This window comes from Penicilliopsis zonata (genome assembly GCF_001890105.1).
Source record: "Penicilliopsis zonata CBS 506.65 unplaced genomic scaffold ASPZOscaffold_12, whole genome shotgun sequence".
Lineage (NCBI taxonomy): Eukaryota > Fungi > Ascomycota > Eurotiomycetes > Eurotiales > Aspergillaceae > Penicilliopsis > Penicilliopsis zonata.
The window spans coordinates 69,879-81,640 of NW_019208921.1; the positions used below are offsets into that span (position 1 = coordinate 69,879).

At 50.8% G+C, this 11,762-nt stretch overlaps 4 protein-coding genes across 4 annotated transcripts; 3 read left to right on the plus strand and 1 right to left on the minus strand.

Moving 5' to 3' along the window:
* Window positions 1-1,704: 1,704 nt before the first annotated feature.
* ASPZODRAFT_134262 (hypothetical protein) lies at window positions 1,705-3,773 on the plus strand. Its single transcript, XM_022723480.1, has 8 exons — window positions 1,705-1,863; window positions 1,930-1,994; window positions 2,059-2,143; window positions 2,201-2,248; window positions 2,305-2,365; window positions 2,424-2,979; window positions 3,043-3,343; window positions 3,404-3,773. Exons 1-8 carry the CDS (start codon window positions 1,744-1,746, stop codon window positions 3,590-3,592), a joined length of 1,425 nt encoding a protein of 474 aa, XP_022579373.1. The 5' UTR covers window positions 1,705-1,743; the 3' UTR covers window positions 3,593-3,773.
* Window positions 3,774-4,239: 466 nt separating this feature from the next.
* On the plus strand, window positions 4,240-5,986 carry ASPZODRAFT_134263 (hypothetical protein). The gene is made up of 7 exons (XM_022723481.1): window positions 4,240-4,312; window positions 4,388-4,568; window positions 4,634-4,658; window positions 4,718-4,736; window positions 4,802-4,898; window positions 4,965-5,637; window positions 5,738-5,986. Exons 2-7 carry the CDS (start codon window positions 4,520-4,522, stop codon window positions 5,790-5,792), a joined length of 918 nt encoding a protein of 305 aa, XP_022579374.1. The 5' UTR covers window positions 4,240-4,312; window positions 4,388-4,519; the 3' UTR covers window positions 5,793-5,986.
* Window positions 5,987-6,681: 695 nt separating this feature from the next.
* Window positions 6,682-8,486, minus strand: ASPZODRAFT_134264 (hypothetical protein). Its single transcript, XM_022723482.1, has 4 exons — window positions 8,110-8,486; window positions 7,844-8,018; window positions 6,927-7,765; window positions 6,682-6,858 (listed from the first exon to the last, which is right to left on the minus strand). The coding sequence occupies exons 1-4, from the start codon at window positions 8,284-8,286 to the stop codon at window positions 6,763-6,765; spliced, it is 1,287 nt and encodes a 428-aa protein (XP_022579375.1). The 5' UTR covers window positions 8,287-8,486; the 3' UTR covers window positions 6,682-6,762.
* A 518-nt stretch (window positions 8,487-9,004) lies between these two features.
* On the plus strand, window positions 9,005-11,138 carry ASPZODRAFT_17782 (hypothetical protein; the record flags this gene model as incomplete). The annotated part of the gene is made up of 4 exons (XM_022727086.1): window positions 9,005-9,016; window positions 9,081-9,137; window positions 9,232-10,029; window positions 10,098-11,138. 4 exons carry the CDS (start codon window positions 9,005-9,007, stop codon window positions 11,136-11,138), a joined length of 1,908 nt encoding a protein of 635 aa, XP_022579376.1.
* Between the last annotated feature and the right edge of the window lie 624 nt (window positions 11,139-11,762).

Here is an 11,762-nt window from a genome sequence, read left to right on the forward strand (position 1 = left end):
AACGTGATCGAGATCAATTTTCTTTTTCAAGTGGAAGCTTTATCGTCTTAGAGGATGAAGAAAGTGTTGTAGGCAATTGAATTGATACCAAGCACAAGGCGAGTCTACCGGAGCCAGCGCAAAATTCGTCTAGTGAATGCTGACTTGGTGCCCTAGTGAAAGCGAGTTCCCCTAGATTGACTCTTTTAGCCGTCGCTACGACTGCACAAGCGCTCTTTGACGACCACAGGCCTCGCGCCTACAGCTGGAACACAGCTAAGCGATGATGTCCAGTGATTCGCGCTGTGCGAACGAGTACGAGTACAGAGTACGACCTAAAATCGAAACTTCGAGGAAAATGACGGGATAAAAGGAGAGATAATGAATTTACGCCGAATAAAGGGCTCGGGTGAGAAAAAAGACGAGATGGAGTGATGGAGTGAGGTTGTTAAAGAGAAGGAAAAAGGGGAGGAGTTGTGACAGCAAGTCAAAGGGTCAGGCGAGGAGAAATCTGCAGTCGCCGGAGCTAGCCCGTTCCGGTCAAGTGTGCTTTCCTTAGTAATGTTCATAGCCTCAGGCCAAAATTGATGCCTTGCGCTGCAACAGCGTCCTTTCAAGGTTCCCCCCCGACTATAGACCTGGAGTACTCCAGAGTCTGTACCTATTTACTAGGTAAATATTATTACTGAAGAATAAAGCAGCTCTTATTGCCAGTTATTGCCAGTAGTCATTCCCTCAACCAAACCTAAATTTATACTAAATATCAATGCTGAATACTTAAGCTACTTGACATCGAGACATCAATATTATTTATAGAAGCTTTGAATCAGATAACATCATGAAATTATTATTTCTCAAGGTTGAAGAAACTATTATTGTAGTAGATGATTTTATTCCATATCTATCAATAGTAAACCACTCACATAGTGCTCCATACCAATTTATTCTTGTGGAGAAGAACAAAGCCGACTTATTTCCAGGACTTGGCTCTGCAAATGCTTTATTCATGGAGATTACTGTAGGTTCGGGGAAAACACGGAGTAACCCACCATTAGTAATTACAATACGAGCAAGTTACCTAATATTTACCGGTATGTGGGCTAGGTACTAGGTAGGATACCGGTAACTATAAGGTAGTTATTACCTGCCTAGTACCAGGTAGTTACGCAACCTACCTTACCTAGTTAACCTCGACCTGCCGACGTCACTACCTCTCCGTACTGCAGGTGTTTTACCGTACAATATTCATAAGCTCGTAGAACAAGACACACCGAGGCGCAAAAAGGCAGGACAGTGACCACCATACCGCCTCACCGCAGTATCAGATAGATCCTTTCTGTAAATTCCAAACTGGGCTGCAATATATCAACTGATGTAAACTTCCTCAGTCAGAGAGTATTGATCGTCTCATCATTACAGGACTCTGCTTCGCTTCATGTTCATAGCGGAATCGGGCGGATCAGCATTCACCACCAAAAACACGGGATCTCGGCGGCGTGGGGGCATGGGTTACAGTACAATACAGAATCCATACAAGCTTTGTTGTTGATTGTTGTAGCTTCTTGGCTTTCTTGTCCGGTACCGTTTGTACCGGCTGTACGGAATACTGTTACGGCCAGATGGAAAAAAAGGGCCGCAAAAGAGCTGCATTCCCGCGAATGTCTTCATGATTCCTCTCCATCTCCTCTCCTTGTGTCAGACCTCTCTCCTCTTTTTATCATCAACCCTTTTTTCCCCCGGATCATATCAATCATATCGATTGCAATGGCTTCCTCTCTCAGACTAGGAACCTCTGCTCTTCGTTCCTCTTCCATTGCTGCTAAGCCAGCTGTGCAGTCCGCGGCCTTCAATGGCTTGCGCTGCTACTCTACCGGCAAGGCCAAGGTATGCCGCAAGCATTCCGCTTCTTAGTTTCAATAGCTGGACACTAACATCTATTTCTACGTCTAGTCCCTGAAGGAGACCTTCGCCGAAAAGATCCCCGGTGAGATTGAGAAGGTCAAGAAGCTCAGAAAGTATGTTGTCAGGACTGTAGTTCGTAATAGTTTCATTTGCTGACTGTGATTTTTTACTATTTAGGGAGTATGGCAACAAGGTCATTGGTGAGGTCACTCTTGACCAGGCCTACGGTGGTGCTCGTGGCATCAAGGCTCTCGTCTGGGAGGTAGGTGGCTAAATCGCCTGAGCCGGTTAGGTGAACAAGCTGACGATTGATGTTAAGGGCTCCGTTCTCGATTCTGAGGAGGGTATCCGCTTCCGTGGCAAGACTGTGAGTATAAGCTGGCGATTAAAAATGGATGATATGAGTTCTCACAAGTCTACTAGATCCCCGAGATCCAGGAGCTCCTGCCCAAGGCCCCCGGTGGCGAGGAGCCCCTTCCTGAAGGTTAGTGAGATTAAATCAGGCAGATACTTCGAACAATACTAAAAAAGGACAACAATAGGTCTCTTCTGGCTCCTTCTTACTGGCGAGATCCCCTCTGAGCAGCAGGTTCGCGACCTGTCTGCCGAGTGGGCTGCTCGCTCCGATGTCCCCAAGTTCGTTGAAGAGCTCATCGACCGCTGCCCCAGCACTCTCCACCCCATGGCTCAGTTCTCCCTCGCTGTGACTGCTCTTGAGCACGAGTCTGCCTTCGCCAAGGCTTACGCCAAGGGCATCAACAAGAAGGAGTACTGGAGCTACACCTTCGAGGATTCCATGGACCTCATTGCCAAGCTTCCCACCATTGCCTCCAAGATCTACCGCAACGTCTTCAAGGATGGCAAGGTTGCCGCTATCCAGAAGGACAAGGATTACTCCTTCAACCTGGCCAACCAGCTTGGCTACGGCGAAAACAAGGACTTCGTTGAGCTGATGCGCCTGTACCTGACCATCCACTCTGACCACGAGGGTGGCAATGTCAGCGCCCACACCACCCACCTCGTCGGCAGTGCTCTGAGCTCCCCCATGCTCTCTCTGGCCGCCGGTCTGAACGGTCTGGCTGGTCCTCTTCACGGACTGTAAGTCTTACAGGTCACTGTCTCTACAACAAGTTTACCGCATAGCTAACAGAGCGAAAATAGGGCCAACCAGGAGGTGCTCAACTGGCTCACCAAGATGAAGGCCAGCATTGGCAACGACCTCAGCGACCAGGCCATCAAGGACTACCTCTGGGCCACCCTCAACGCCGGCCAGGTCGTGCCCGGCTACGGCCACGCCGTTCTCCGCAAGACCGATCCTCGCTACACTTCTCAGCGCGAGTTCGCTCTTCGCAAGCTTCCTGATGACCCCATGTTCAAGCTGGTCAGCCAGGTCTACAAGATCGCCCCTGGTGTCCTGACCGAGCACGGCAAGACCAAGAACCCTTACCCCAACGTCGATGCTGTAAGTTTCCTTGCTACTGTTCGCTTTAGTCTCTGAAGGTGTAAACTAACGTTGCTGCAGCACTCTGGCGTCCTCCTCCAGTACTACGGCTTGAACGAGGCTAACTACTACACCGTCCTCTTCGGTGTGTCCCGTGCCCTCGGTGTCCTGCCCCAGCTCATCATCGACCGCGCTCTTGGCGCCCCCATCGAGCGCCCCAAGTCCTTCAGCACTGAGGCCTACGCCAAGCTTGTTGGTGCCAAGCTGTAAAAAGCTGGTATCTGAAAAACCCCGGGGGTCGGTATGACGGCTTTTTGCAATCTGTATCATTTCATATCAATTTAGATTGGGAAGCGCTGAGTCTTGGGTTTGGTTCAATTTGTATGATATGATTCCATCGGTTCGAGCGGGCCTTGAAAAGCCCTTCTACATCCACTACGCAATGTTTCTGGCCTGTTTTTTTCGTATATTCTGTACATCCAGTATGGAGGTACATTCACCTAAGACCCCCCGAGAGTAGGAGACCTACTGGAACAGTACATGATCACACCGTACTCCGGACGTCTCCTTGTCGATGCGCGCGACCATGGGCCGCGCCGATCAGAGCTGTCTCGCCGCCTCCTCAACCCTTCTGTTTTGTTGCGGCGTGTTGGGAGCGGCCCGGTTTTCTCCGGGGCTCAACACACCCAAGTCTTGTACCGCTCACCGCCGGACCTTATGGGGCCTAGCGCGTAAATCTGCCCGTTCCTGACCTATTCAGGGCTAGCGCCTCCCCAATATGTCCAAATGCGCAGCTTTGTTAGCGGTTTGTTTAGGGGTGTCAATTATTGGATGCGTAGTCAGCAGTAGTGAATGCAGCCTCAGCCAAGCGACTCCGTACTTGTAGCTACCTACTTCATCTACCTACTACTCTACTTCCCCCATCTCCTCCCGTATCACGGTCATATCACCAAGTGAGCTGCCATTTGCTTCTTCCAACCAGCCTATATCGTGAGTCTCAAAAATTCCCAGGCGGCGCTGTCCCACCTTGTACGTGGCACAAAACTTACACGCAGTTTTGTCCAGGCTTCTCTGCCCTCTGATCTGGTTGCTCTCGCGCCCTCTCCTCAAACCTTTCCTGTACCTTTGATCCCTTAGGCGACGAAGCCCCAATACATCCCTTGGTCAGGGCCCCTTTCAGCGCTACCAATGCCAGAGATGTCTACTTCGCTCGAGAGAAAGCCCGTCAAGTTCAGCAACTTGCTGCGTGAGTACTGCCAGTCCTTGGAAAGTATCATAGTACGCGAACACGTTCTGATCATGTCGTTGTAGTTGGCGCTGGCCTTAACCTGTTTGAGTAAGTCTCTTTTTTTTTCTCTTCGGGATTGTTTACTCGGTACTAATAGTTACGATTAGGGTCACGACTTTGGGTCAGGTATGACGGTGCACTCCTTGAAAAAATCTAATATGGGGATACTGTTTCTCACACTATCGGAATAGCCGCTGGAAGTGATCAAGACAACCATGGCCGCAAACCGAAGTGACACCTTCGCTGGCGCTATGGGTCGGATTTGGGGTCGTGGCGGGATCCTCGGTTGTAAGTGATGCCGACAGCCGCATGTCCGGCCGATGGGAATATCGCTGACGCGACGTGATCTTCTAGACTATCAAGGTCTCATTCCATGGGCCTGGATTGAGGCCTCCACCAAAGGCGCTGTCCTCCTGTTCGTCGCGTCTGAGGCGGAGTTTCGGGCGAAGAGTCTCGGTGCCAACGACTTCTTCTCTGGTATCCTCGGAGGTATGACCGGTGGTGTGGCTCAGGCCTACGCTACGATGGGTTTCTGTACCTGCATGAAGACAGTGGAAATCACGCAGCACAAGATGGCCGCACAGGGTGTCAAGCCTCAGAGCACGTTTGCAACCTTCATGGACATCTATCGTCGTGAGGGTATCCGCGGTATCAACAGGGGTGTCAATGCCGTTGCAATTCGTCAGACGACCAACTGGGGTTCCCGTTTCGGCTTGTCTCGCCTGGCTGAAGTTGCCATCCGCAGGGTTATGGACAAGGAAGACGGCCAGAAGCTGAACGCCCTGGAAAAGATCTGCGCATCTACTCTGGGTGGCGGTCTTTCTGCCTGGAATCAGCCTATTGAAGTCATCCGTGTCGAGATGCAGAGCAAGACCGAGGACCCCAACCGCCCCAAGAACTTGACCGTCGGCAAGACTTTCAAGTACATTTACCAGAACAACGGTATCAAGGGCCTTTACCGTGGTGTAGCTCCCCGCATTGGCCTTGGAATCTGGCAGACTGTCTGCATGGTGGCTCTTGGTGACATGTAAGTGGACCCTCCCTCCCCTGTTCTTCCAACGTTTCATGTGATTACCGAGGGACGAACGTTAGGCTGACGCGTGTAATCTTCCGTTACTCCGAAATAGGGCCAAGGAAGCAGTCGAAAAACTGACCGGCGAAAAGGTCACCGCTAAGCACTAGAGAAGGGATGAGATACCCTTCTGCCATGCACACTACTCTATGATGACCGGGGGTGGCCGAGGTCAGAACCTTTGTGGTCTTTAATTTTCGTTTCAGCTAGGTGTCTGGACATTAATAATCAAGTTCCTCACGCATAATTTTCTATATAATATGTTATGATGATAGAGAAAAAGAAATTAATAGCTTAAGGGAACTCTCTAATTATTCTTCCACCATTGTATTAAACCATTGGACTATGGATATATGTAATACATACCCAAGTAACAGCTAGTCTCTAGCTGCTGACGTTCGATAGAACAACATGGTAGGGGTAAAATTCTTAGTTGTAATTACCCCCGAGTCCGGTGATTGCTGGTGCTCTATATTTTGCATGATAATCCCAGTCAAATTATGCTAAAGAGCGTTCTGATATTGATGGTATCCCTAGGTATCTACGAGAAGACGGCGGAGCTGGAGCCCTTGTTATAGGCATCTCTATCAGGCAGCAGTAAGGTGCATATAAAGCATCACTTCGTCCTTGGACGCTTACATGTTGATGTGGTCTTCAGACATATATATTAATCAGTGATGCAATCCTTGACCCAACAAACTCCATGTTATAATGATATTAGGACAAAAAAACCACGAGATGGGCAGTACTTAGATCGAGATAAGAGAGCAGATCATGGAAATAAGGATAGACTTGAGTCGTGAATGAGATATTGGAATGATCCGGTTACAGCTGTGTAGACAGTCACCGCCATTAGTAGCATCATCGCTCTGTATACCCAACACTAGAGTCACTTGCTTACTCGTTGCTGTTCAGCTCTACGTACTCGTCCGGTAGAGGAAATGCATAAGATACAATTGTATTACAGTCACGACTACAATCACATCACCAAGAAAATATCTGCGGGGGAGACTGATCTAGGAACACAAAACATGGCAAGAGCATTTTTTCCATGCGAATCTAATCTGTAATGTATCCAACTTAAACAGTCAAGCCAAGGTCCTCGGCGTAGGGGAGCTGGAAAAGATCACCGACAGCGGCAACGGAGGCCTTGCCAGAGAGGAAGGTCTTGGCGGCCTAGATTCGATTAGTACAAAGATCCCTCCTAGATGGTTACGGATAGCTAGTGAAAGCAGAGAACTTACCTCCTTGACCTGCTGTTCAGTGACGCCCTCGATAGCCTTGGCGATCTCACCGATCTGGTAGGGCTTGCTGCCGTTGATCAGACCAGAGCCGGTGGCCTCAATACCGGTCTCCAGAGTCTGCACAGACTCGAGAGCACGGAACTTGGCGAGGGCAACGGCCTTCTTGATAGTCTCACTTGAAACATCGCCGGCGGCGGTCTTCTTGACGATCTCAACAACGTTCTTGCCAGCAGCGGCAATCTGGCCAGCCTGGCCAGACAGACTGACAGTGAAAAGACCAGCATCAGAGTAGGCAAGGTTCTGGGTGGAAGCACGGAGCTGAGAGAAGCCCTGGGTGGCCTGGGCCAGGAGGGAGAAACCAGGGGTCCACTTGATGTTGGACTCGCCGCCAAGGAGGGCAGCGAGGACAGAAGCCTCGGGCTTGTAGCCAGCGGTACCGAAGGCGCTGGAGCCAGGGAAAGCAATCACGAGAGAGCTTCCAGCCTTGGAGGCAATGCGCTGTTCACCACCAAAGTATTTTGAGGCAGGGCTCTCCTTGGCGCTGCCGGTGGGGAGCTCCTTGAAGAACTCGCCAACCCACTTGGACAGCTCAGCGGAGTTGGAACCGCTGGCAACAAGGGCAATGTTGGACTTGGCATAGGCCTCCTTGGCGAATTCGGCGATGGCATCCGCAGAAAGATACTTGTCGAACACAGCGTTGGTGGGGGTGAGGGTCTCACCCAGGCCGCGGTGGAAAGCGACACCGTGAGCGGCATCAAGAGCAACAGCCTCAGAGTTCGAGGCAAAGGCCTGTTGTTTGTAACGGAGAAGGCCAAGGACAACCTCCTTCAATTCGTGGGCTGATGAGAAACAGAAGAGTATTAGAAAACCCAGCGCGTTATGCCTCCTTCATCACCAGACGGACAACATGGACTCACCGGGGTATTTCGTTTGGGATGCAACCTCAGCAAGCAGCTCTGCGAAGTAAGGAAGATCGCTCGAGAGGAACTTGGCCTTGAGAACGACGTTCTCGCGAGAGTTTGTCGAGGAGACCTCACCGCCCAGCAGTTCGACCTCCCGGTTGATCCGCAGCGCCGAGCGCTTGAGTGTGGTCTATAAATTGAAGCAATAAGTTAGTAAAAAAGGGTGATTCCTTGCAGCCTACAACCTAGGCAAAGCAATTGGGGTGGGAAATGCCGCAAACCTTGAAAGCGAAATATTCGAGAGCGTCGGAAAGGCCAGGGAAGGGCTGATAGCGAGCACCGGCCTTCGCAACCAACGCCAGAGTGGTTGTAGGGCCAGCGACCTCTCTGTGAGCGACCTTGACACCTGCAGCCTCCGAGACATCATACTGGAAGCCTGGAGAGGCAGCAGAGGCCATCGACCGACGGCTAGCAAAACACTGCTGCTGGAGCGCACGGGGCGCTTTCTTGCCCAAGGTAGACCGCGACAGCATTATCGCATGTGCCGTGCAGACTTGGAAGCAAAGGAAGTGTAGAAAGTCGAAGACCTGAGGTCAATTGGGTCGACGGGAGAGGAGGGGGGAGAATGGGGTGCTGTCGGTGACAGTTCGGACGATGTCTGAAAAGCTTCAAGATGCCGAGTCGCCCAGCGCCAGTCTTGATTACTCCCTCCGTCATTGGCTGAAATGACGAGGGCGGGCGGAACCGGCTTTTCCTCATTCCTATAGTCACGTGAAGTCAGGTGATCTTCCGTCAGGCCACGAAACAGGCTAGTCTGGAGAAGGATAGGCTTGACCAATTTGACGGCTGACTAATGCGTATTTTAAGACGATCGAAGCAGTCAATTAGCTTCACGTGATTTCAAGGCACGCCGTGTGCGATAATTTGAAGAGAGCGCAGCAGCAAAGGAAAATAGAAGGAAATTACATTCTCAGGCGAAAGTAATTACCTTCGATCCTCAGAGATTAAGACGAAGTGCTTAGATAGCGCTCGCTGATCGATATCTTCTTCTCAATTGTGTTGGTTTATTCTTCATTGGATAAAAAGTCTCCTCATGCAAGTCTCACGGTGACGTTCGGAGTCATACTTCTGGAGAGCTAGAAGCAGATTCTCTTTCTAGGGGCAGTCAGGACGAAAATGACATCTCAGGTATCACTTTCCTGATCTTCGCTATATTGCAACCTTGCATGTGATACTAATCCGAGCGGCTCAGTATGCGACGGAGCTTTGCTCCCTTCTGATTGAAGATAATTTTGGAGAGCTCTTTGCGGTAAGTCTTCTGCATCACCAGCGCAACGTTCACATATTGGTTGAGCATTGTTTTTCAAATCAATTGTTTCAGCGCTGATATACTATCTTTACAGCGCATCTTTTCGACCCTGCAACGCTACGATCGCCTTACCCTTCCCCGCCTAAGGTTCTATTCGAGACTATCGGACCGCCAGCTTCACCATGGACTGGCAGCAATGGTCCAGCACCATCTTATTTATCACTACACTAGTCTCGAGGATGGAAACACCTACTACGAAACGAATCTACAGTCGGCGTACTACCTTGTTCGGTCTGGCAAGATCCTGGAGATGATCGAGGACAGGCTAGGGAAATATGCGGCTACGGTCATGTCGACAATTATGTTCCTTGGACACGCTCAGATTGCGCATCTTGAAACTCTTCCGGAGCTCAAGCCCCAACGGAGCCATGCGAACGGTGTTGGTGAAGAAATGAAGGAGGAAGCAGAAGGCCAAGCCAATGGAGTTGATGGCGAACACGAATTGGATGAGCTCGTGGAAAATGCCGCCATTCATTCAACGCTCAAGGCCCTCGCTGCACATGGATACGTCATACAAGTTCGCGATGCCCAATTTCAGAGTCCCAATGACAATGTCTTGGATGCACAGCGAGTGCTCAAGGCAAGACCAGACGTCAAAGAGATGAAGGGCAAGAAGCAGGAACAGTTTCTTTTGGAAAACACAGAGCGCATTGTCAAGGAGCGAACCGATGGAGATCTCAGCAGGGGCTTGATGTTCAATGGAGTTCCTCAGGGTGTTAAGAGAAAGCACAGCCAGAAACCCAACGAGGAAAGGAGAGAGTACGTCGATATCGACGAAGACGAAGAAAATGAATGGTCGGACGACGACTTTGGTGGCAACAGCCCAATGGATGTATGTTTCCCTGATTCATATTCCTGCCCTCCCTGCGTTTGCTTCCACTCTGCTGACATGTGCTTCAGTCCAACCTTGTCGTTCGGGTTAATTATCCCAAGCTGGATGTTGCTCTACGGAACCGACGCCTTGTCGAGCTTGTCGACCAAGAATCCTCATCTGCAACAGCCCAGGTATACGATTGTCTACTGCGGCGGATCGAATATCAAACCCCACGTTGCCGAGACATCGCGGAGATTCCGCGCGAAGGCGAAGAGTCCGAACAGTACTCTGTTCCGATCCGGCTCAGCGCGCTGGTGGACGACATTGACCCGTATCTCGATCTTTCGGGGTCGATTGGTCCGATGGAGGTCCCACAGGGCCCAGCCCGCCGTGGGAAACGACCGCTGGAGAACGGGGTCCACGGAGATACTGACGACCGTGAGGGACAGCCGTCTTCTACTACGAACGGCACGTCTTCGTCATCATCCGGGGCGAGCCGGACCTACGAAGTCGACCAACACCTGTGCCTGCTCGCGCAGCCGCCGTACAACTTCACTTCGAAGCGGATGATCGGCGGCCTGATCAACTGGACGGTGGAGTACCGACACCTGGCGCGCAAGCTGCGTCACACAGAGCTGGAGCGGATAATCGAGGCGCGGTACGGCGACGTCGCGCTACGGGTGGTGCGCGTGCTGCACGCCAAGGGCAAGTTGGACGAGAAGCGGCTTCAGGAGATCAGCCTGCTTCCGTTCAAGGATCTGCGGCAGGTGCTGGCCAGCATGCAGGCGGGCGGGTTCGTGGACCTGCAAGAAGTCCCGCGGGATGCCCAACGGCAGCCCTCGCGCACCATCTACCTGTGGTTCTACGACCCAGACCGCGTCGCGGCAGGGATCCTCGAGGACACGTACAAGGCCATGTCGCGCTGCCTGCAGCGCATCCGGTTCGAGCGCGCCCGCCTCCGCGAATTCCTCGACAAGACAGAGCGATCGGACGTCAAGGGCAACGAGGAGCGCTACCTGTCCGAGGGCGAGCTCAAGACTCTTCACCAGTGGCGCGCCAAGGAGGCCTTGCTCCTCGGCGAGGTCTCTCGTCTTGATGACATGGTTGCCGTGTTTAGAGACTATTAAAGTCCACTTCTTTGTATAAAAAAAAACTAAATGAGAAACGAAGAAAGAAAGAAATAAATGAAAAAAAAAAGAAAAAGCAACATTGCATTTGAAACCTACAGGGTTATATATAAACAGTAACATCCCATTTAAAAATATGTTAAAACAACGCAATCTATTAGCCAATATCAATACAAACAGACAACCTCCCAGATATACCGACCCCGGCATCTACAGAACCCTAGATATAGATGGAAAAAATCGGAAAAAAAATATCCCTATATACAACACACCACCAAAGCAAATCACATCTAGAACAAGGAAAGAAGGGGAAAAAGAGAAGAGAAGAGAAGAAGAAGAAGAGAAAAAGGAAATCGGTCAATCTTGATCTACCATGCCGAATTATCCCATTTGGACAAGAATACTGCAGAAACACTGGTATCAAACCGATGGTTCCGAAGCAAGTATTATTGGGTATATGGGAGGATGAGTCAAGAGCAAGACATAGACGATGAATGAAAAGCGGATAAGAGGCCAAAGGGGGGGGAAGGGAAAGTCTACGGCAACAACTGGGGCGATGGTATAGGGGCAGAGAGACAGAGGAGAAGAGAGACCAATACTGAGGAGGTTTTTTTTTAACCCCCC

What these genes read in the sequence shown, in the direction of transcription:
- ASPZODRAFT_134264 (XM_022723482.1), bottom strand. Translation starts at nt 8,286, where the DNA reads ATGGCCTCTGCTGCCTCTCCAGGCTTCCAGTATGATGTCTCGGAGGCT. An exon ending in TCGAATATTTCGCTTTCAAG is followed by an intron (nt 8,019 to 8,109) that starts GTTTGCGGCATT and finishes TTCAATTTATAG; the next exon opens with ACCACACTCAAGCGCTCGGC. An exon ending in CTGAACAGCAGGTCAAGGAG is followed by an intron (nt 6,859 to 6,926) that starts GTAAGTTCTCTG and finishes AATCGAATCTAG; the next exon opens with GCCGCCAAGACCTTCCTCTC.
- ASPZODRAFT_134263 (XM_022723481.1), top strand. Translation starts at nt 4,520, where the DNA reads ATGTCTACTTCGCTCGAGAGAAAGCCCGTCAAGTTCAGCAACTTGCTG. An exon ending in CAAGTTCAGCAACTTGCTGC is followed by an intron (nt 4,569 to 4,633) that starts GTGAGTACTGCC and finishes ATGTCGTTGTAG; the next exon opens with TTGGCGCTGGCCTTAACCTG. An exon ending in ATGGTGGCTCTTGGTGACAT is followed by an intron (nt 5,638 to 5,737) that starts GTAAGTGGACCC and finishes ACTCCGAAATAG; the next exon opens with GGCCAAGGAAGCAGTCGAAA.
- ASPZODRAFT_134262 (XM_022723480.1), top strand. Translation starts at nt 1,744, where the DNA reads ATGGCTTCCTCTCTCAGACTAGGAACCTCTGCTCTTCGTTCCTCTTCC. An exon ending in TCCGCTTCCGTGGCAAGACT is followed by an intron (nt 2,249 to 2,304) that starts GTGAGTATAAGC and finishes CAAGTCTACTAG; the next exon opens with ATCCCCGAGATCCAGGAGCT. An exon ending in CTTACCCCAACGTCGATGCT is followed by an intron (nt 3,344 to 3,403) that starts GTAAGTTTCCTT and finishes ACGTTGCTGCAG; the next exon opens with CACTCTGGCGTCCTCCTCCA.